The 25,628-nt window shown below is 42.4% G+C and overlaps 1 protein-coding gene across 14 annotated transcripts in view; it reads right to left on the bottom strand.

Moving 5' to 3' along the window:
* Nucleotides 1-25,628, bottom strand: part of LOC100698887 (diacylglycerol kinase zeta) — a 101,703-nt gene that overhangs the window by 71,068 nt on the left and 5,007 nt on the right. For 12 of the 14 annotated variants that reach the window (XM_019351247.2, XM_025902733.1, XM_025902734.1 and 9 more), the window contains exons 1-3: nt 14,684-14,822; nt 5,279-6,463; nt 10-118 (exon numbers count right to left, since the gene is read on the bottom strand). In XM_019351247.2, coding sequence (XP_019206792.1) covers nt 10-118; nt 5,279-6,237 — 1,068 coding nt within the window. In that variant the 5' untranslated portion in view covers nt 6,238-6,463; nt 14,684-14,822. Of the gene's footprint in view, nt 1-9; nt 119-5,278; nt 6,464-14,683; nt 14,823-16,078; nt 16,620-16,975; nt 17,432-25,628 lie in introns of those variants that run through there. The other 2 variants (XM_025902739.1, XM_025902740.1) reach the window with 2 other exon arrangements.

The following is a 25,628-nucleotide window of genomic DNA, read 5'->3' as shown; positions in this document are numbered from 1 at the left end:
CACACTCACAGTCCAGTCCACAGTGCTGGAGATGTTTGCTTCTGGGTCGGTCCTGGTCAGAGAGGAAGTGCTGGGCTGACAGGGAAGATGGTGCAGACCGGACTTAGCTATGGCTTTTCTGGAAACACAAAGACCAGGAAAACTGTCAGCGCCCTTTGTTCTTTATCATGAGAAAACAGAGGAAAAAGCAAAGTCATCAATGTAACACCCCACATTTTAAAAAGTGACAGGAACATTTGTGGGGGTCTACACACACACACACACACACACACGGGTATATACGTACACACGCACGCACACACACACACACACACACACGGGTATATACGTACACATGCGCGCACACACACACACACACACACACACACACGGGTATATACGTATACACACACACACACACACGGGTATATACGTACACACACACACACGGGTATATACGTATACACACACACACACACACACACACACGGGTATATACGTGTACACACACACACACACACACACACACACACACACACACACACACACGGGTATATACGTGTACACACACACACACACACACACACGGGTATATACGTGTACACACACACACACACACACACACGGGTATATACGTGTACACACACACACACACACACACACGGGTATATACGTGTACACACACACACACACACACACACGGGTATATACGTGTACACACACACACACACACACACACGCACGGGTATATACGTGTACACACACACACACACACACACGGGTATATACGTGTACACACACACACACACACACACGGGTATATACGTATACACACACACACACACACACACGGGTATATACGTGTACACACACACACACACACACACGGGTATATACGTATACACACACACACACACACACACGGGTATATACGTGTACACACACACACACACACACGGGTATATACGTGTACACACACACACACACACACACGGGTATATACGTGTACACACACACACACACACACACGGGTATATACGTATACACACACACACACACACACACGGGTATATACGTGTACACACACACACACACACACGGGTATATACGTGTACACACACACACACACACGGGTATATACATACACACAAACGTGCAGGTAGTCGTGTGAATGCTGAGGTATTTACACTATTGAGTTCTTAATCTTCAAGTCGCTCCTGTTTTCTGCCGTTAAACCACTTCCACAATTTGTGCTACTTTTATGGTTCAATTTTTATGACTTTTTTCTCCTATTGAAATGAATGTAAACATCCCAAATTGCACTCCAAGTAAAATTTCCCCGTCGTGGGATCTAGTGCTGGGCGATATGGAAAAAATATTTATCACGATATGAATTATTTTATATCACGATAACGATATACATCACGATATACCAGCTGACCTGTGGTCATCTGGAAAGTATGCAGTCTGTAAACAGCGAGTGGAGAGGGTGCAGTCTTTGTTTTGAGTTACCGTAAAGCATGTCGCAAATCCGGGTGCACGTAAAGCAGCACCATGTCGCAAAACCACAAGACAGAGTTTCTTTGCGAAAAATATCGTTTTTTTATACTTTATTTTCTCTTGCATAAAGTTAAGAGTATGTATAGTGAGAAGACAACACTAATATATTTGCACAGGCTATTTAACCCTTTAAGACCTACCATAGAACCAAGTCCGCCAGAGCCTGTCTTTACATTTATTTATTTTGAGTGTCTTCATAGTTTTGTTTTTGAGATACACAAATTTTTATATACTACAGGAAAAATGAAAATAAATAAATGCAAATTTGCAAAAACACAGCATGTGCATCAAAATAAACTATTTCCAACAGTGTAATTTGACTTCTAAGCATCCCAGAAACGATACAGAAGAGCATAAAGTCAAACATTACTTTTAAAAACACTTTGAAGCTTAAAAAACTACAGTTTCCGTTAAAATGACGTCACTTCCGGTTTCGGACAGGTAATGGCGGACATGGCTGACTTACGTCGACAAACGTAGGAAGTGTTACGAACAGCTGATCGGATCGGCAAAGCCTGTTTTTGGAATATTATGTTTTTGTTGCTGGAAGTGCTTTTTATGCAATTTTTGCAAAGCTATATGTGGAAGGAAACCGTGACCTCGGGCAAGCTAATGGAATAAGATGTAAGTACAACTCCTACGGTTTCATATGCAAAAAAAAAAAACATTATTGCGCTACCTTACGCAATGTCTATGGGCAACTGACTGCACTCAGACCAAAGGGGGCTGAATAATTACGCACACCCCACTTTGCAGTTATTTATTTGTAAAAAATGTTTGGAATCATGTATGATTTTCGTTCCACTTCTCACGTGTACACCACTTTGTGTTGGTCTTTCACCTGGAATTCCAATAACATTGATTCATGTTTGTGGCTGTAATGTGACAAAATGTGGAAAAGTTCAAGGGGGCCGAATACTTTTACAAGCCACTGTATCGTCATATCGCCCAGCACTAGTGGGATCAATAAAGTCTTATCTTATCTTCTTTTGAAGCTCAACTACTTCCTCATACTTTCACGTACAAAAACCACTCCAACTTTAAAATGCACTCAAATTATTGTGCTATTACCAAATAATTCAGCTGTTTCGTGTCTCTTACTGTTTTCATAAAATCCCTGTTTAAGTTTTTGGTGACACCATGAGGATTTTTCAGAAAATACATGCGTTGCTATGGTTGCTATGCAGCTCAGCTAGAGCGCACCACTCTAGCTTTCTGAATCTGTTCTTCACGTCCAAACAAATTCTTCTTCCTCGCTCAATTTTCACCCTACCCACACAAATTATACATCAAAACGTAGGTATTTTTGTTAGGATTCAGAAAATGTGACTGTTATTATTGTGGGAATTACAGATTTCTGCCAAATGGCCTCAAAGCAACACAAAGTCTTCAGACTCCCGCTTCACAGTCTATGGAGACTTCGCTGCAAAGTCTCTGATGGGACGCGTTTTCAAATTGTCATAAACGATGTCATGTAGAGACACGAGCCCAATATATCTTCAGACACTCCTGAAACTCAGACACCCCTGCTCACAATTCAGTCTTTTTTTTGATACCTTTTACCATTTTGCCATTAATGATGTTTGTTTCAGGGTACCAATCTGTTTGTTTGTGGAAAACACCAGACACAGTAACACAAAGAAGCAAAGAAGGTCGATGAAGTTCAAGGTTGCACAGCAGCGTGGGGAGTTTGAGTCTTACTTATTTGCACATTTTTTTTCCCCATAAATATGAAGACATTGACTATTCAAAGTCATTCACATTTGGAAAAGAAATGTTTATTATTTATTTGCATAAACCACGAGCTACGTATGAGTCAGAAGCCTGCTGCTCAGCATATTTCATACTGCTGTGATTCTGGCTGACACAGTGGTGCGTGGGTGTAACACAGCGCACATACAGCAAGTGTGTGGGCAGTTACGGCTGTGCTGGTGACTGCATGTTATGTATTACTGGCAACAAGAAGTCATGTAAGCATCACAGTTTGGGCAGACTTATGTACAGCACCACACATCAAAGCATAAATGAAGTCTAACCAACAACTACACCTAGCAGAAGCTTCAGCTGCCCAGCCAGGCTTCTCAGAGGCAGCTCCTCCACACTACTGACTGCCTGTTAATCAGAATGAACGCTGAGATAACAGGCAGGTTAGTAGAAAACAGTCATTGCTCATGATCATCAGAAAAATGTAAAAAGCATCCATAGAGCAAAATAACTAGCAGGGATTTCAAAACTTGCTTTAATGGACTGAAGCAAAATCCAGAAAAAATGCCCCCTCTAACAGCCATAATGGTGCCCTGCCTGTTACCTTAACCCTGCATTCCTTACTTCATATCACACTCACATCTATGTTTTGCCACAAAATTGTGTAGTATTTGTCATTTTTCTGACAGCTGTAAACATGAGTATTAAAATACGGTGCACTGTTTAAGACATTTATCACAGTCTAATAAAGCTATTAAAAAAGATGTTGTATTAAAGCATCATTCATCACCAACACTCAGTTGTTGCCCATCCAAAAAGGGTGCCCTCCAAGCCAATAGTTAGCATTTCTAAGATCTGATTGATGCCTGCAGCTCACTGCACACATTCTGAACATGAGCTGGAGTACAGACACACACGAGTCCCAAACATACTGCTGTGACTTCACAAGTGTTTGACCATGTTTGATATGTAGTGACGGATCATCATGAAGGGTCACTTGGTAGAAATGGACGTTACTTCTGCTAAAACCATCACACATTTTCCCTAATTTGCATCTTTTTTGACTGCAGGGCGCTGAACACGCTGCTGTGTGTAATATAAACATTCCCACAGCTCTGTTATGGTGTCATTTCAACATTTCCACATACTTCTTTAATATTCGATATTCAGCTCAGTTTTATTTAGTGCTTTTTGAAGCACGGCAGCCTGAAAGGAAGCTCCCTATGACACTTTTTTTCTTAGATTATATTTGTACGTGAAGCAGAAGGCGAGACGTTTAGTGAGGGTGCTGCACTTTGTTTCAGGGAACACAAAATTTAGTGTGAGGTTTTGAGAGAATTAGCCTGTGTGTGTGATAACTGTGCAGATGTTGTTCCCACAGCTGCCACAAGAAGACTGAAGCCAGTATTTGTGACAATAGTGTAGTCAAGTGGTTTCTCATTCTTATTTCTGTCGGGCAGGAAACGCCAGCATCTGAACAGGGTCTCGAACCAGCAACTCGTGCTTTGCTAGTCAGCTGCTCTAACCTCCAGTCTTCATCTCACCAAGTTGCTCAAACTTTGATTTGAGTTGCCAATGAAAAACACAGCAGCATAGATCAGCCCTCAGATCCTACAATGGTAACGCCAGTGTCATGTGATCACTGACATTCAAATATTCATTAGTGTAGAGCTAAAGGTCATAGCTCTGTTACATTATGAGGTGTCTTTAGTGCTAAGCTGATTGGTCTGCTCAGTTATCTTCAAAGAAACACTATGTCTCGCATTAAGCAGAAAAATGATATATGCTGCCAGTAAATTAGTCTGACTATAGAATTAAACTGCTGCCTACAAAACATGACGACATAGAACAAGCACAATATTGCTTAGTTATTTTTTAGTCACATGTCACTGTAATTTTTTAACATCTGAGGAAAAAAATGCATGTCTGCAAAGCATAAAACATCAGTTCTGTCAGAACGTTAGGCTGGGAGTTTGACAAATAGTGGGCTTACTGTGTGTGTGTGTGTGTGTGTGTGTGTGTGTGTGTGACATACGAGAGGAAGTTGTCCCATGTATCCTGGTAAGGATCGTAATAAATGCTTTGCTGGGGTCCATCTAGTGGTGAGAAACAGCTTTTATGGAGCATGGAGCCAGATGAGGTAGCATCTGCTGCAGCTGCCCCAACATCAAAGCTCAGGCCTGCTGGAGCCAGCTGCCCAAGGCTGGGACTGGTCACGGAAGTCGACATTGCGTTAGTCAAGTTTGCTGTACTGTGACTCGACTCTAATGGATTATATCGGCCGTAGACGCCGAACCCTGCTTTGTTATCCTGAAACACGGAGTCTGCCGGAAGCAAGTGTGAGGAATTTCGTCTCAGACAGCGAGGAGGCCAGAGCAAGGGCCGGGCTTTGATGTTCTCCGTAACCACAGCCTGCGTTAGGTGCCTGTGAGCTGCCAGGGTGAAGCTTTCTTCATCAGCTTCTTTATCGCTCTCTTCTTCTTCACCTGACTCAGAACAGGAGCACGGAGAGACATCCAGGTCCTCTTCATCCTCTTCTTCCTTTTTCAGTCCTGTGCCCATCTGCACTACACTTGCCAGTAACATAGAGGATCCCAGTAAATGAGGTTCAATAGATTTCACTTTAGAACGACGTGCACAGGAGACTGAGCAGCAGGGACGATGTCTTCCTTTCTTGGTGGCCCCCTCTGCTGTCTCAGTTCCTCTTCCTGGTCCTTCACTTGCATTTGTTAGCCCAAGCTCGATGATAGACTGTCGTTTCTGTCCACTGGCCACTAGTAAGCCAACACTTGGGCGCCTGCGCTGGTCATGGCAAACCAGAGGCAAACCGACAGAGGAGCGTCTGGACTGTACTAATGCTACAGAGGGCAGACCAACGCTAGAGCGCCTCCTGGCTTTACTGGCCTGAACAGAGGGACATTTGTGACGCACTGCAGCAAAATGCTTTTGTCTTTTTTGACGTCGACCAAAGTGTCGCTGGAAAAACAAATCCATCTCGTCTTGGAGAGCGATATAATACACTGCTACTTAAAATGCTATGTAGCATCTGATGAGATATGGTTGGGTAAAGAACACAGCAGTGCCCTTTCCTTGTCTTCATTGACTGCGGGTTAACAGTCAGATATCAAATATCCATGCGACCGAAGATGGGTTTCCTCCACTCGAAGCTGGTATAGCTCCTGCTGGACATCTCTGACTCTCCAGTCCTCCTTTGGAAATGCTGCAGAGGCAAATAGGCCGTTACAGAAATCTCTCATTTCTCATTAACAGAGAAAAATGTTCCCACCAACCTCTTTGAACACAAGGAGTATACTGAGGTTAGCGACTAAAAGAATCTCCAAAATAAAATCAAACTGAATCAGCTGTTCTCAGGTTTGACCTAACTAGCTGTTTCATGATGCAGTGCTGCTTTCTTCAAACTCAATCAAATTATGACCTCTGTACCAAAACATCTGACACTCCCCACACACACACACACACACACACACACACACACACACACACACACACACCTAAGATTCACTGTATCATAAATATGAACTAAAGCTCAGGGTCACATTATTATTGTAGGATCTTTACAATATAAAGTGAAACTGAATTGAAAAGTTTAGCTAATAATGTTCCTTTACTAGCAGGTACACTGTTCACTGCAGCTGTCAAACTACTTCCAATGAAAAGGCTCGTGTGTGAGCACTGGGACCGTACTGTGATGCAGCGCAGCAGGGTCTCCATACCAGTGTGGACTGTAGCAGTGACACTTATTTTCATCAGTGTCACGTATCTTAATAAAACACACAGTGATTCAGAAGAATCACTAAAATTAGAGTTAGAGTTACTAAATAAACATAACATTCGATCAGTCAATCTAATCTTTGTGGTTCTTCATAAGAAGTCAAATGTAAATATAAAGGCGCTAAAATTAATTTCAGTTCCTGATTCATTTCTTGGCATGTAGTTTCTAAAATAAAGATAAGTGATTACATCCTGTAGGTGTAGGGGTTTCATGGTGTAGAAAATATTAATGCGTCCCTGCAAGACCTGATATATTTGAGGAACCACATTTTGCTGAGTTTGAGGAGTGTCAATTCATGCCGTCCTTCAGAGAATGACAAAGCACTCCGTTTGACCATAGCATGAAACCAAATCTCAGCTCTGAAATCTGACCATAGCCACATACTTAGCAACTGAAAACTGTTGCATCAATTTGACCTCCAACTGCTGACTGAAGTGTGAGTGGTTAAAATTAGATTCCTGTGGATGTGTGGCACATAGTCCAGCTATTCAGTATTTGTATAAACTTCATCTTCTTTGAAATATGAATTTGGGCCCTGTGGCTGTCGACACTGTCTAAACAATACGATCCTTGAGAGTTTGCTCGGCAAGACCAGAAAAGACCAGAAAAGAAGTCATCAGTAGACGAAGCTGTGACAAAACACAGCTTTTTTCCCCCTTTTTAACTAGAAAAATCAATTCTACATGGAGCTTCCCATGGTGTGAACAGGTAGATTGTTTAAAAGGCTCTTCATCCTTAGAAAAAGTGAACTGACTAAGCATGCTTCGTAGCTTTGGCTTGGTGGATATAGCAAACAGGAAATGAGTTTAGATATTTAATCAGGAGAATGTGAGACTCGGCATATAGGCAGTTTTTACAAGTCACACATTAAGCCACTCGTCTGAAACTGCAACACGTTTAAGCACTTGGTGTGAACGACCAACTCATTTTATCATCCGTGGCTTTGTTCTTTGTTCGCCCATCAGCAGTTTTACTTAGAATAATGTTTTCTGTCAGACTTTCTCAGTGTCACATCATTGTGGAGAGATTCTGGCTCTTCTTCATGTCAGCGCTGCTTCAGTTCATTGAGGTTTGCTGCCATTTGTTTTTGCACAGCTCTTCAATGGTTGAGCTCAGCACTTTGGTGTGCAGTAGAATTTGTGATCGTCTCAATGACTGCAAAGTGCCCAGGTCCCAAATCTCCACCACCGTGTGGTATGATGTGAATTTCTTGAAATGCAGCAACATCTCCAGTTTAGTCTCACCTGTCCAGAGGACATGCTTCAAGAAGTCTTCTGAGGTTCGTTCAGGTGCATCTTGCTAACCTTAGCCTCCTGTTAACCTTTCCAAACAAACCATACTTGCTTCTTCTAATTACACTGTCATTAATCTGCAGAGTCAGAGATGGGGCTTTCGGATTTTTTTGTAGTTTCTCTGAATTTTAAATATTCTCTAAGATCACTGCTGATGTCTTTCCTCCTCGGCATCATGTTAGCACACACCTGAATGCTCCAGACCAGCACTGATCTATAAAACCTTACAATAGAAAGGTGTGCTTTAATTTTACCGTGACTGTACAAAGGATATTTGTTTGTGCTTCTCTTCTTAATAAATAACAAAAAACTTTTTATAAATGAAAGTTAGCCAAGATGACTGAATGAAGAGGGAAATTAAGAAAGTTTTGAACCATTTTTGTTCTAGTTCCGTGTTTCTAACACTGAATTTACAAGAAACAGAGCGAGGCGCACACCACCACAAACTAACCTATCTCAGTACAACAGATGAGATGATAACAAAAACAGTGGGGCAGAAAATTTGACATGTGGTGACTAACTGAATGTATAAGAGCAAAGCTGAATATCACGCAGCACATCGGATGAGAACAGTGAAGCGAGAAAAAGCCGTTTAGAACCGTGTAGCTGAAACCACGGGTACAACAGGAAGTCCCATCACAGACTCATTAGCCCACCGAAACCTCCCCTGTTCGCTTACAGTAATTAGCTTGACATTCAGCAGTAAAGAGCTCTGCCACTCACAAAGTTCAGGGATCACCACACTGACATACATTTTCTTCTATTCTGAATCTTGAATGTGGGTACATTTTGATCCTTACGGTTACGTAACCACAATCAGAACCAGAGTGATTTATTGCAGGCTGATATGACTTGGATGATTAATCTACAACTTCTTAGTTTCCAACACAACAGTTGTTTTTTAACTGGGATAAGCTCAAAAGAATCACACACAAGTAATATTGCAGTAACAGACTGGATATGTCTACAGTTCCTTCTAATCAAGTTCTAATATTTTCCTCCACACTGCGTGTTTTCTGTTACATATTGGCTGCTTTCTCCGGCTCTAATCCCACAATGGGCCAAAGTGAGGCAGAGACGAGATGAAAGTACTCAGTAATAACCCGTCAGATTCTAAACTTTGCACATCACCACAGTCGAGCTGTCAACAAATACTTTTTGTTACATAATCTTTAAAAATGTAAACATGTATTTTTCAAGCAGCCAACCCAGTTGCTGTCGCTCTACAAAGCCAAGCTTCCCACAGAGCAGTTGCAGTTCCCAGCACTAACTGGGTGCTTAGCAGAACACTGTGCAACCACACCACAAAGCTGGAACAGTTGTGTGTCACAGGTGCGGTCTCACTGCAGTGCATGTTCCTTCAGTTATTAGCAGCACCATTACCATTTTTTCTGCTTTATTTCAAACCTTCTTTAGTTAAGGCTTTGAGGCTCTTTTGATACTTAGAAGAAAAATCGAATTGTTGTGTTTCTGGTAAAACTCTGGCCAAACTTTAACTGAATCAATAATCAGTAGGGTTGTGGAAAAAGCACACTGATGAATGCATCAGGGGCCAACCACGGTCCACCATCTTTAATGTAAAACACACTAAAATAGACAATTTGACTCTTTGGAAAATGTGGCGTGAGCACATGCGGCCACACTGCCGCATGTGCTCACGCATCAACACATTGCTGCTCGGAGCTGGGCTCAAGTGACACCCTGCAACACAACTTTGCATGTTGGGATAATTTTCTAATATGTGCAGCTTTAGTATTGGTGGTCCTGTACAAACTTGTGAATACCAGCAGGGTTTTTGACTGCTTACATACAGATGTTCCAAATGTTCAGACCAATGCACACTCCCAGTAACTTTCACTGGTCAAGTGAGGGACTCTGGGATGTAGACACAATAGTCATGTTCTCTAAATGTTTTCCAACACTTTCCTTCTTCAAGTTAAATGACACAGCTCACTAACGATATCCTGTAGCATGTCATAGAGTGCTCAGCTGGAAAGAGCAGCAGGATGTTAAATCTTTTCCCTCGAGTGTATGAGTGTCATTCTATATAAGGAAATACTGTACATACAATGTCAACATTGTGGTGCTCCAAAGCATCCACTGCAGAGGAGCTCTGCACTCATTTCCATTAATGCCAGTCATTTTAACTGTTGACTTACAAACTCTTTCACCCTCTCTCACTAACACGGTGGGATGAAATTACCAATGTGTGCCAGAAAAATGTTGTGAATCACAAGAACAACAAGTCTGCTTTAAAATGTGGTTGGGGTTGATTTAGACTATTCTCAATAACCAACCACGTATTGACATGATTATCATCATGGGACGATAACAGTCATTGCAAACAGGAAACAAACGTGGTCTCTGTCCAAGAATTTGATACAGCACGTCATCGGTTGACTGGTCAGAGTGGCTAAGTGTATGCAACTAAAAATACTTATTTGCTGGTGGAACCCACAATGAGACATTAATAATAAGGCTCGACCATCCCGTCTTGGTAAGCTAGCCTTGACATTTTAAGATGTACCGCTCTCACTAAACAGTGCAATAAATTATGTGTGCAGCTTTGTCAGTCTTGGGCATAGCCCGTGGTATAAATGTCTGAGGTACAAGGGCAGAGGCCATTAAGACCAGGTCTGCATTTAAAGCATCTTTACAATGAGCGGCCACTTTAGGAAACTATTGTTACACTTACCAAAAAATAAAGATGTTTAGTCCGTCAGTGTGCCAAAGGGTATGAGATGTTGCAGAACTCTGATCTGTTGGCTTAAATATTTGCATGAAAAACAGTGGCCTGCAATGCAAGCACACAAAGAGTTCTCTACATAAATGTGGTTTTCCTCTATTGGAGTGAAACAAAGCCTCAGAGCTATGTGGCAATCATCTCTATACACCAACACTCTGGTGGGCTTTATTATTAGAGGGGCTTTGCAACTGTCCCACATAGCAATCAGATTATTCTACATACTGATGGCAGATTCTGGGGGCCTTTTCTGGCTTTATTCAATAGGAACAGTGAAGCCTGACGGGGAGGGCCACAGGTCGGATTCGAACCCGGGCTGGCCGCTCTCAGCCATACTGTATGGCATATGGTCGCCTGCTCGCCCCAGTGAGCTATGATGGTAGATTTACCTCAGCCTGTTTTTCCTCCTTCCACTGCAGGCAGCATCTGAATCAACACTCTGGTGATTAATACACCAATAGGACTCTCTGTCATGTGTTACTGTTTAAACTGGTTTCATCTTTGGAGGCGTGCAGTGATGGGAAACAATTACGTACCGTAATGTCTTACCAAAAGTAACAAGAACGTTCTCAAAATGTATGAAAATGCAGCAATAACTGAGACTAACGTTTGTCAGATCAATGGCTGAATTTTACAATATGTAATATTGACGGTAATAAATGCCTTCCACCTGCTGAAGAAAAAACAAAGTGCAATGAGTGCACTTGTCCCTGCGACAAAGTAAAGGTAACTTTAGAACGCCGTCATCTTCTGCAGTCCACCTGAGCCATCAGATGAACCACAGGTAGGACTTTCAGTGGATTTTTTCTGATTGCCGCTTCATGCTTGTTTGCTTTGCACCACAATCTCCATTTTTCCATCACTGAAGAGCTATTTCTGATTTAAAGAGACAGTCAAACACAAGACTAGAAGAACTGTAATTTAACTATAGCTCATGTTCTTAATATGATGCTTGCAAAAACAATCAAGTTTATAAAACTGCATCAATGTACATGTACAGCAGGAAGTGCTTCCTTTGTTTCATCTGGAACGATACACGTGTATCTGCCTCACATCCATATACAACCACAGATATTGAATGCAAGGCACCTCACAAAGGTCTTCAGCAATCCAGGTGCATCCAGCATGCAGCATTACAAGAACAGTGCCACATCCTGCCATCACTGCAACGCTCACCATGTGTTACACAGCTGAACAGCAGCGCACAGTCTGGCACTGATGAAACACTGACTGGAATGTGATGTGGGATGTCAGCTAGCGTGAATGTTTACAGCTTTATGCAGCAATTACCGGCACAAGTAACACAGCTAGTGTGAATATTTATGATTAAGTGGTTATATGTAAAGTGCATGTAAAGGGCTTTATGCATAATGGCTCCTCACATTTCATTTTTAAAGTCTGGCCTCAGATCAGTCGCCAGCCCCCCTCGCCTCCCAAACGTTCTGACGCATGGATGAGACTTTTCCCACAGAGCACAGACAGGTTCATCTTTATTGATCCCAAAGTTTTTATCTGCAGTGGTGCAAAACAACACCTACACACCGAGTTACTGGAAAAACATTTCCTGCAAACAGAGTCAAAATTAACAACAATAATAATAATGATAACAGCAGCAACAACAAAGAGAGGCAGCTAGCAAAGATATTTCCTTATTTTCTCAAATGAATGCAAATAACCTCTGCCTCTCTGCCCCCACCCTCACATGCACCCAAAGCCTGGTGGGGGGGACGGGACTAAACCAACCACAGGAAACCTTCACAGCGCACTGGGAAGACATTCAGGCTCCCGCGCAGCAAAACAATCAGGCTGAGATATTTAAGTTGGACTGATGCTGTTGGCTTCGAGGTTTGTCTAGAGCTGATACACTGACTCTCTCTCTTTCTGTCAAACCTCCTTTTCTGACATTGTCACTCTCTCTGGTAGCCGTGCCCTGCTCTCATTACCACTCTGCCACCATTGTCAGGCAAAACGGTGACACGCTTCTAATCTAAACTACAGCGAGCCTAGTCACTAAAATAACACTAACAAACACACAAGTAGACATGCGTCTACTAATCGTGCTAACATACCTCTAGTCACATGCATTTCAACAGCAGGAGAGTAAGAGGACATGTCACAGTGTCATCTGAAGGCAAACTATACACACACACAGACACTACATCAACCTTTCAATTTTAGTCTCTCTTCTGATTCTATCTCACATGACTGACGCTTTAATTATTGTAATGACGACACAAGAGTCACAATCCAAAGGAAGCAGCCAATTTCCACAGCATGCTGGCCTTTGGCTCAGAAATACACGTTACATGTAGAACAGCACTCTGACACAGTTCAGTTTCAGGATGTGAGGAGAAGCGCTCTTACAGAGCTGCTCCCTGCCCCTCACCTGGGTACCACCCATTCTTTGTGTGGAGCTGGTGCAGCTGAGAGGATATTTATGTGTCAAGGAAGGTGGCTTTCATCCACTTGATGATTGACAAGTTTGTCGTTTTAGTTTCAATTGCTGAATAAAATCTTCTTTTGGTTCCGACTGCACTTTCCATCACTCGTTTCCCCCACAACACTCAGACAGTTATGCCCTTCGTCGTTTGGACTCTGTGGGGCACAGAAAGTCTAAGTGCTGCTTGCCTCTGGACAGATGTTCTAGCTGTGTGATACTGAGATGGAGGCAAAGCACTAAAGCCGAAGAAGCTAAAACACAAAGAGTGCTGCACAGTCAGGTAACTCTGCAATAAACTCGTCACTCCACTGAGGACAGTAACTATAATATTAATCGAATACGGACCAAAGTTACTTGATACAGGCATCCAAAAAGAAGAAAACTTTTCAGCGTTTCTGGCTGTTCTAAAGTACAAAATCCTGTAAACGATGGAGTTCCTGTCAGAGCTACGCTACCTGTCGTCCACTGCGTGTAGCCTCCTACTTTCATACATGCACCGCAGCACTGGATGTTCCTGCAAATTCTTCAACTCGGAGAAAATGTCACAGATTTTCCAAAATGAGCGCATGAGCAACACAGGATGAACAAATGAATGTAGCCATTACATGTTTAGGATTACCAGATTAACTACTGGATGTCACATGCTACAACACACACACACACACTCATTTGAAATGGGAATAGTTCAAACTGCATTTCTATTGATACTTGTTAATAGAGGACAGGGACTGTGGTCAGAGAAAGAATCTCTCAGTGGCCTCCTGCTACACTGGACTCTACACCCTTTATACGAACAAAACCTACAGCTGTGCAAAAGATGTCAGGTCATCTTGCAAGTGCCCCTGTATTCCTGCTAGACTCATCCATTTTGCCTTATTTGTCATCATTATTGTTCTGCTCTCTCTGTTTGAAGTAACAAGAACAAGGAAGAACACAGCACTGCATCAGCCTGCAAGAACACTACATAGACTCAGTGTGAGTGGATTCAGCCTCATGTTCAACACTTTCTTTTTCACTATCAAACCCTCCAGCTGAGACATTATTATTATTGTTAACACTGTGTGGAAATAATGCCCGCTAAATTCAACACTGACTTCATCTTAACTAAGCATGTAGCAAACTTTTTAACCTAATAAATATTTAAAAATCAAAAGGAGAAATTAAAAGCCAACCTGTCAAAGAAAGCAGAAAACTATCCATCCGTGATTCCACGCCTCTTACTCGGCTATGTATTTGTCGAGCTTAGACTAAACCCTGGTGTACGGTGACGGCTATTAGGAACAGAGGGGAGGGAAGTGTGTGTGTGTGTGTGTGTGTGTGTGTGTGTGTGTGTGTGTGTGTGTGTGTGTGTGTGTGTGTGTGTGTGTGTGTGTACGTACACATAGCACACCCCCCTAACCCCCCTAAGAGGAAGAGAGAGTGGGCGTGGCCCCGAGACACCGAGAGCCTGAGAGAGGACTAAAATAACTACTGTATTTCCTTGACAAGCCGAGTGCAGAGCTGTCTGATAAATGCTCACACACTGACACACACACACACACACACACCTACATACAACCAGCCAATGTGAGAAAGAGGAAATTGAAATAACACACAGCGAGTGATTATGACACCACAGTCTTTCAAAGGCACACCGAGCTATTCAGAGTAGGTGTAAAGTGAGGATAGACGAAACACAAAGCACCCACTCAAACACAGAGTCTATGACTCAGAGCTGCAAAGGACATCTTTACACCAGCACAGGAGGGAACAATCAAGAGCACTGAACAGTGAACAGCAGTGAGAATCTTGTAGTTCAGATAACCATCAAACCTAAAAATACATCCCCAATTCCAGTCGGGATGCCGTGTCAAATACAAATAAAAAAATCAAAAAGTCATAAACTTTGATTTGATTCACAAAGTACAGAAAACATGTTCAATATTTAACTTAAAACCAACTACGTGAAGACTGCTCAAAACAAGCTACAACCTAATATCTACACGTTGAAGTCAGGTTCATCTTCTATGTCAAAATAATCAGTGTCATCACTTAACATGTAAACTATTTAGTCTAGGAATTAAACTCTATTCTCTCACACACACACACACACACCAGGCAACCCAAATTATCCACTAGTTGCACACCATGGTCAGTGACTCTGCGCTCACTAACACTGACACTTTCTAACCAAGCTGGAAGCACAGCTGTCATCTTTATTTCTGTTGACCTGACAACTACAGCCCCTGTTGCCATGGGAATTGTGTCCCCAGTCCACAGGATCACTAGTAAAACCACTGGCAAGGTTATACACACAGACACAGATGCACATTTGCACACAAACAACAATCCTGCTGTGAGTGCCAGCATGAGCAGGAAATAACAGTGCAGAGACTTAAAGCCTCTGTGTGTGTGTGTGTGTGTGTGTGTGTTGCCTCTGAGCATGTTTCAGGGATATCTGGCCTCACCAAGGTCTCTTATATATTAAGCACAGAAGGCAATAGCTCCACCTACTGGTCATTAACAGATGTTACACCAACAAAGTGCAACTCTCTCTTAAGGTCTTGCTGTCGCTCTTTCAGCCTTACCTCCTGGTGAACAGCTTGAATCCAGTGAAGGACTTGGAGCAGCCAGTGTGGATCTCCTCTTCCTCCACGCAGAAAAGAGGCAACAAGGATGGAACGGGGGCGAAGGAAGAAGGCAAAGAGGAACTAGATGAGGATGCAGAGTTGCAGTCTCCATCATCTACTTTAACATTTTGTGACCACGTTCCCTCCCCTTCTGCGTTTGTGTCCACACTGGTTTCTTCAAGCTCACCACTGCAGGCCTCCAGGTCAGTCTCATGCTCCAGATCTGTACATGCTCCCGGTTCCGAATCCATGAGAGAGTCTGTTCAGGTCCTGTGATCTCACATTGTGTTAGAACGACCTGCAACGCTCCTGGATTTCTGGGTAGTCTTTGAAAAGCATGACGTTAAAGACGGGTCCACTTATGACTTCAGTCCAGCTCCTGTGTTACAAAGGAACTCCCACAGGACCACTTTAACTATTCCTCCTGCCAGCGAGTCCTTTACACTCTACCTCTCAATGACACCAGCGTCACTTAACTTATACAGATGTGAGATATGACCTGAAACCACGAGACAGAGAGTGAGTGTACATTGTCTTCACAGAGATATCATCAAACGACCACATGGGCAATCAAAACATGTCAGTAACTGAAGTGTGTCCTTACAGAAGACACTACATGGTTCTCCTTCAGTTACTTAAGAACACTACTGTTAGTACTACTACAGTACAGCTCAACTAAATGTACTGTGCCTCAGTTATAGTGACCCATACACGAAAAGAGTTAAAGCTGTAATGACAAAAGTTACCTGTCTCTAAATAGAGTGTATAAAGCAGTGTGACGTAATAAACACAATTCTAATAAAGCCTTAAAGTGCAGTTCAACTACTGTTAGCCTGAATAATAATCAACACTTACAAGCTGGTCAAGGACTTCAAACATGGCCACCCAGCAGAAGCTACAAAGTCAATAATCCACAAGCCAAAGGTCGTTCACAAGAGAGACCAGGTGTGTGTGAGTGTGTGTGTGAGTCTACAGAAGGATTAGTGAGTCTTGAGGGAGAGTTAATCCTTCCAGTAAGCAGCAGCAGTGTGACTTTCAGAGTCCCAATCCAGCTCACAGCCACTCACTCTGCATCTCACCCTCCACACTTCTTCCTCTCCTCTTCTTCTTCTGACAAAGTTTAGACTCAGTCTTCTTCGCCTCCTCCTTTTGGATTCTTGTTGAGTTTAATTACACTTCATGTAATGTGGATACTGACGCGCGCGCGCAAACACTATATCTACTCTACCAAACTGCTGCACACGCAGTTTGGTACATACACACTGATCCCGTGTAGTAGTACTCGGCCGGCTAAACCCAGGAAGTGGATAATGAAAACAATCAGGGCCTCAGCGTGAGTTGCCTTGTCACATGCCTGACTGAATGTCTTTAACTGAATTAATGCTGCTGTTCACTGTACATACCTTTTTATACGCACACATACACACAGACACACAGACACACACACACACACACACACACAAGAAAGACAGAAAGAAAGAAAAAGAAAATGTAAAAAGTTTGGCGGGGTTGGTGAGAGATTTTTAAAATTGACTGTTGAGTAATGGAGTTGTTCTCGCTCTGCTGCACTGCAGCTCCATCGGACTTCGCTCTCTTTGCAGGTCATTACTATAAACCAGGTTGGTCAGTCTGCGCACACAGCCTGCTGTGAGTCTACCTTGAACATTTGCGTTGGCACTATATTTCAGACATTCACGCGCGGACTTTCGCGACACTGATCAGCCGTTCTCTCTGCCCTGCTGTAAATGCCCACATGAGGGTGCTGTGTAACGGACAGCCACTCAGTCCATGACAGGTTTTCACTTTCTGCTATATTTGTTTTAGATTAGTTTCTTTAAAACCTGGGATTACCAGACAGTCGTTACCGTGGTTTCAGCAGTGCTCGGAGGTTGCAACACTAATACAAGCTACACCATCACCGAAGAGGCTGTGACTACTGCTTCTTATCTACTCTATCCGTTTTATAGGTTTACACTTTCTAACATCAGCTCATTGACAGGTTTAATTACGCAGGAGGGAAAAATCTCAATTTGTCTAATTTCACTGTCTCGTCAGGTCGTTTTCACACCTGGAGTGGGTTTACTGTGGTCTGAATCAGTTCTTGATTTTGTAAACGTGTAGCGTTTTCCGTGGTTTTCGTTTGTTTTCACAGACAAAAATCCAAGCAAACAAAAAGGCGTCTCTACAAACCACGTGAGAATGATCAGTCCGGACATTGGCCAGATGTGTCTGGGGCGGGAGCAACAAAAGTAGCAGGTGCCGTGTTCCGGTCTGCGCGCGGGGAATGAGCGTTATTTCACGGTGTGTTGCTAGCTTGTACAGACCTTTGCACATCTATAGTACCGTCCCACATTGAGACTACGAACCATACGTCACTACAGGCCATTTAGCTCACACTTGTAACTAGGGGTGGGTTTTAATAATCGATTCATCGATTAAAATCGATTCTAGCTTGGATAACGTGAAATCGATTCATTAAAATCCTGAATCGATTTTTTAATATAAATTTATTTTGCCCGAAACGCCAGAATCTCAGGTGAAACCTCACAAAATTTCAACAACCACCAAACAGCTCAGACAGTAAATGAGAGCAGGTACACGGATTCTGCACAAGGACGTAAACACACAGCGCCACACGCGGATCAGAATCAGTGAGATGTCGCCTTTCTCACCCGGCGGGCGCTGCAGCTTTAAGCGGCTGCGCGCGCTCCCGCGGACGGCAATCACTTTCTGGCAGACAATCACTTTTTGGCACAACAACTGCACGGACACGGTCGGGACTGAAAGCCGACAGCTCGCTGATTCTGATCTGTCGGCAGGTCCGCGCTTTGTGTTCACGCCCTTTTTGCGCTGATTCTAAAGCTGTTAGTTTTATCTCTCCAAACAATATTGACCGAACCAGCAGCAAAAGAAGATCCAAACTACGCTTCACATAAACATCGTCATGAAATCACTCTGACTTTTACTGTTTTGCTTCCACCACGATAAAATCACACTTCATGCACAGCTCTCTCTCTCTCTCTCTCTCTCTCTCTCTGTACTTCAAGAACAGTTTCCAGTCTAAAAATCTGTTTTCTGCATTATTCGCTTGCTTGTTACGCACAAGTCTACCGTTGTTTACAGCGCTGTCGGCTGCTGTTTTTTTCCTTTTACTTACTTCCGAAAAGAAAACCTAATTTCTGCCGTTCAATACTGAACAAATTTAAACTTTTTAAAATTATGCAAAATGCAAAACGCTTAGTGTCTCTAATAAAACCGCTGTGACATCAGAGGTAACGTTCATATGTTGATTAATGGTTTTCTTTCGTTTTTGATGTACTGCAAAATATTTTTATAAAATCCCAGGCCAGGAAAACCACCTTCATGTTTTTCTGTGTTTTATCTTCAGCTACTTTGACACAAAGGCATCTGCTGTGACCTCACACCTTTGATAAAGTCTTGTGTGTGTCAGCTTCCTTTTTATAGATACAAAAATATGTAAATGTACTGATCTGAATTATAATATTTCTGACTGTCAAAATTTCCCAGATTCAAATCGAATTTAATTGAATCGAATTGAATCGAATCGAATTGAATCGATTCGGGACCTTGTGAATCGGAAAGGAATCGATTCTAGAAATCAGTGACAATACCCAGCCCTACTTGTAACGTACACGTGGTGGTTGGTTAGGATCATGTTCACACCGTGAACTAACCGCTCAATCGATGTGAAAACAAACACAGCGTTAGGGAATCTGATCAGAAATGCCGTTCACATTCTTAGGCTAATAAACAAATATTAATACCTCACTCATCACATATCCACTTACACAACAAGCCCTCAAGTATAAATTCAGTGGATGTGCATGTGCACCTTGGTGTCTGCCCTCAAACTATTGAAAGTGAGACGGAGTCAGAATTAGTGAGTGAGTGCAGAATTAAATATGGAGCAGAAGAATTACTGTGAAAAGCAGACATATTCCCAGCTGTTGCCTAACCCTGAACTCTGAGTTGATCTTTGCTGGGAGGGATACTCAGAGTTTTGAGAACAGCTGATCCTTTAGAGTTCACACCATGCTAGACTAGGATTGTTCTGTGCAAACATTTTGCAATGAATTTTAAATTTCATTTTGTGATACAAGAACAAGAACTGGGCTGCATGCGACAAGGAGGACGTGTGAATTAGCATCCTGTCCACGGCAGCATTCACACTGCTTGTGTACACACACACACACACACACACACACATATTGATATATTATAGATATATATAGATATATATAGATATAGATACACACACACACACACACCTGCTCTTCTCCTTTCTGTTTCACTGTTCTCTCTTGTCCTTCGCCCACTCGGTATTTCCATGACAAATAAAAAGCCACTCAGCAGCCTGACACACAATTCAGAGAAATCCTTTTAACTTCCAAACACCCACAGCTGACCCATTTTCTGTGTTTCTCTGTAAAGAAGGGCTCAGGTTCTGAATCGTAACCATAACCCTATACAGCCCGATCATCTCATTTCTTCTCTATAGATGATATTTACGGAGTCAGAGGGACACTGACAGCTGATAACACAGTTGAAAAGTGGAAGTGTTGTGTTCACAGTTCATTTGTTCCGTTTGTTCATAAACACACACACATACTCAGAGTCCCGAGTAATCGATCACGGGGACATGCTCAATCCTGACTATTCTGCTTATACTATTATAAGCAAATGTTTCACTTATGTGTCAATGTATGTTTCAGTTACAGTAATACTTGTGCAGCAAGATAGGTTTTTAATTAGGACAACATGGTGCAGCGGTTAGCACTGTGCCCTCACAGGAAGAAGGTTCCTGGTTTAACTCTCCTCAAGCATGGGTTTCCTCTGGGCACTCCAGCTTCTTTCCACAGACCAAATACATTAGGTGTATAGAATACAGTGCTATATGAAAATGAAGACTGTCTATGTAAGATTAGAGAAGCACTCTGTAAATGCCAACTTGCTGCAGCAGTGAAGGCAGAGCCAGCTGATCCTGGTTCTGTTTACAGATTTGAAAATTCTGCACTGGTGTGAAGACTTCGACAACAGCGAATGTTGTCACTAGTTGTTATTATTGCCATTAAAATGAGTCTCTAATGTTGTAGGCTATTTATTTTACAGTGTGAAGCAACGTAAGTGGCAGCTGTTGTGAACTGGAGCATGTATTTGGTCTGTGGAATGAAGCTGTGGGTGTTTGGAAGTAGCATGTCTTTATCCTGTCTTCCTTCTCTCTCCCCAACCAGTCGCAGCAGATGGCCCCGCCCCTCCCTGAGCCTGGTTCTGCCGGAGGTTTCTTCCTGTTAAAAGGGAGTTTTTCCTTCCCACTGTCGCCAAAGTGCTTGCTCATAGGGGGTCATATGATTGTTGGGTTTTTCTCTGTATGTATTATGGTAATGTCTACCCACAATATAAAGCACCTTGAAGCGACTGTTCTGATTTGGCGCTGTGTAAATAACATTGAATTGAAAACTGCTGCTACATGCAGAGTGGACTGTGGACCCTTCCCATTTAATGGTCACACCCAGAACACTGGACCAGTCACCTCGATTTCTCTTTAAGCCAACATGGTGACCATAACTACATATTTAAGGAAAAGCATTTCATTGTGAAGCTTGTTTGTTTTAACAAATTATATGCTGGGACATATTACACTGGAGCAGGCTAACTGATTACACAGTTAGAGGTTTGATCCGCAATAAGTAGAACAAGAGGAAAACTGTTAAGCTCTTTATACAAGACTGAGATATTTTCATTTTGCATATAGCCACACTTCACTACACCTATGCACACCTTGCATACAGCTGTATTGTAATAACATGTGAGTTCCCAGAATTAGAGTTACACTAAGTATTCAGCGTGATGTGAGACACTGATGAGTCACGAGTATAGATCTGCACCATCTTTCTACTGACTGTCAGCTCCATGTCTTATTGTTAGTGTTGTCACAGAGCGACAGTGTTGAACAGACCTCATGGGGCCACTGCTGATTGGCTTGATTCTTCATCACGAAACAAACAATCACATCATTTTGTCATACTTTTCTTACTTTAGCAAAAAAGTCAGATGATAGAGTTTAATTTTAAGTGATCTTCTGTCCATTGTAGGGGACAGTACTGATCAGAGACATTGATTGACCTACTTTCTGTATGAGAGCCTGCAGACTGATAGCTAATGCTAACTAGTCCTTTCCTTGTTGAATGTAGCAAGATAATCATGACAGAAAAGAGGAGGAATGGTAACAAAATTGTGATGAGTTATTGTTCTCTGCAAAAACGTCGCACCTCGCTTTCCATGCTCCTGTGCATTGCCCATTCCAGTATAATGCAGCTAACCCATGACAGCATTTATTGTTGTCAGAGTCATCACAGCGTGTCACAACAGCACAGACCTGTCGGATCAGCCAGCAGCGTGTATATCCATGGAATGAAAACCATCCGCTTCCTGGCTAATGCAGAGAAAACATTTGAATGCATGCTTGTCAAGTGTTCACGTGTGCACAAAGTTTTAATAAATGAATGTGTCCTTACACATCAGCAAACTGATGTTAACTAGGCTTAATTTCAGTTGATAAAAGGCATATAAAACTATTTCCTTCACTGTAGAAAGAGAACTAGACCTTCAGTCCGATAGGCCACTTTTCACTTCCCAGTGTGTAATTTATGACAGATACATGAAGAGCAAAATCAGCGAAATCAGTGAAAGATATGATAACTACAACACAACATTTTATGTGTTTATGTACATATACTAAATATGAAAAACACTTAGGGATTATTCACTCCCAAGCAATCTTTAGCCAGGAGTAAAAGTCATTTGGGGGTTTTTCTCCTTCATTTGTAAAGTTCTCACACAGCCCCTGGCTCCTTACAACGATGGCGTACAGACTTGTGGAGGTTTTTTTTGAATAAACTGGATTCACCCATAGTTTATCAAGCTTACACATACTTGAGCCTCTGGCTACTGAGCAGGATTAGATAATATGTGTTACCCATAGATCATGTACGTTAGGGGACACGTACAAACTGAACAGAAAGGATATTTCAAAATGGGAAATGGTTATATCCTCTTTCTTGTTAAAGGCATATCCTTCATGTAGCTGCTTGTTTTAGACATTGGCAGTTCTCATAACACCTGATCTAACTTTTTACCTAAGTTTTATTGGCTTTAATCCATCAAGTTGTGTTCTGTTTGTTAAAAAAGCATGATGCCCTCGGGATGGAGGCTCAGTCCTTCAAACTAAAGGCTGGATCGTATGACACGCAGAGCTAAAAATCAATAGAAAACAGCCAAGCATGAGCTGTGAGGTGTTCAGTGTTTGAAAGCCAAGTGCATCGTGCTGTTTATAGCATCAGCTGCACCTCTTCCCTGCCTGTAGGCAAACCGTGGTGGATTTAATCTGCAGTTTCAGTACCCATGAAACGTTTCCCAAAGCATCACAACACATGTACGTGATACTGGTCATTAAATTCAGCTGGATGAGCCTTCTTTGGAGCAGGAATGATAACAAACATCAGGAACAGTGTGAGTATCTATGGACTGCTGAAATACGGGACACCAAGCTGCTGACGGCTGCTCCGTGCGGGTCTTTAAAAGAAAAGCTGAAATTCTGTCAGAAGAATTCTTAGAGCTGACATGTTTAAAAAGAGACAGAGCAATGGATCAGGTAACAGGCCGTCATAATCACCGCTCAGTGATAAGCACTTCAGCTGGTGAAACCACCAGCCAAAGCCTGACCCACACTTTAGGAGTCAGATTTATAGAAGTGTTCCTCTAAAATATCCATCTGTGGCTTCCTAGCTACACTCAAAAGCTGATTCGGTTCTCCTTGTACAGATCAAAGTGCTACACGATCAGGATTTAGGAAAGGGAAATTTCCTTCCTATTGATGCATGATTTTCAGCATTGATTTTCAGTCTGTGCAGAAATGAATGATCTGTTATTGGTTTTACAGCCTAATTTATGTCAGAACAATGAAAAATATTCTGTCAGTACCAAGAAACCAGCTCCCTGTGGGTCAGCGCTGTGCTTTGTCCACAGTTACTGTTTTGGTCTTTCATTTGCAGATAGCACTCTCCTATCCTGTGTTGAATCAGGCAGTGACAGGTGGATAAACTCACCAAGAACAAAAACAGGTGCTATCAGAGTAGCTGGTGTTGAATACAGCGAGTTGTTTGGTTTGCAGCTTTTGCTTCATTACCAAATGGAGGGACACAAACTGCATAAAACAAAATCTGCTTTTGCTTTGTGAACACAAAGCACATAAAACAGGAAACACCACACTGAGACAGACAAAAAGCTAAACTAAAGAGACAGGACTGACTGGGGAGACACAACTAAACAGAAGAACCAGCCAACCACAGGCAGACACAGGGAACAGACAGGGAACACAAAAGGGAACTAACAAACCTATAATCAACAAAAGTTATGCAAGGGCACCACATTAAACTCAAAAGCACAAAGGAACAAATGACCAAAGCACTATGAGCTCACTATAAAGCTACTCATAAAGCCTCTCTAAAAACTAAGGCAAATCATGAATTGCCAAAAAACCTGACGTTTGCACAGGACAGAAACCTCAGTCCTCTGACAGGAGAGAGCACAGTTTTACATTAATCGTGCCAATTTAATCGATTGTGTCAAAGGTCACCAACCAGGAACCTCTTCTGTCGCCACAGTTACCCGCTGATCAGCTATGGCTCACATCACCTGTACATGCTGCATGTTTGGTATAATGTTGTCTTTTGAAGGGTTTTTAGCCACTTGGCCCCCATGCTAGCATATCGCATGTCATTTGCTTACAGTTAGAATTAAGCACCTTGAGGTGACTCTTGTTGTGAGTTGGTGCTATATACAGAAAATTGAACTGAAATTGATTTGACAGCTTTGACGTGAGGTAAGATGGCTGAATTTTCCCCCAAGGTTCCATCTGCCTTTGCCCTTCAGTCTCCGTTTTACAGCATATCCTTTATGTAGCTGCTTGTTTTAGACATTGCCAGTTCTCATAACACCTGATCTAACTTTTTAACTAAGATTACTTACTTTGCCACTCTTCTCTGCTTATAGGTAGTGCCAGATCTATAATAAATAACTAGCACTAATAGAAGGAGCCACAGACCTCTAGTCACCATGCTAGATCTGTATGGTGCCTTATGGATTATTATTGCACACTTACAAAGAAGAGTTTTTGTTTTATGCAGCTGAGGATGCGAGACAAGAGATGAGCGGCTGTTTGCTGCACCTGCTTCAGCAGGCTCAGCTAATGCACCAATGCGTGCCGCTCACAAACATCAGCGTGAACATCAGCATGCTGCCACAACGTTGTATACCAGGGATGACGAGAAGATTTACAAACTAAAGGCGTAGCTGCAGCTAGTGGCTGAAGCAATAAAAACTGACCAGACTAAGGGGAAAAATAGTCCCAGAGCACACTCTGCTCATTCAGTCAGTCCCAGTTCCTGAACTTTAACTCTTTTCTCTTTTCTCGGTCTGTTTTTAACCA

Source organism: Oreochromis niloticus, linkage group LG23, assembly GCF_001858045.2.
Source record: "Oreochromis niloticus isolate F11D_XX linkage group LG23, O_niloticus_UMD_NMBU, whole genome shotgun sequence".
In the NCBI taxonomy this organism is placed as follows: domain Eukaryota; kingdom Metazoa; phylum Chordata; class Actinopteri; order Cichliformes; family Cichlidae; genus Oreochromis; species Oreochromis niloticus.
The sequence above is the reverse complement of the archived record's forward strand: the minus strand, read 5'-3'. Positions and strand labels throughout refer to the sequence as shown.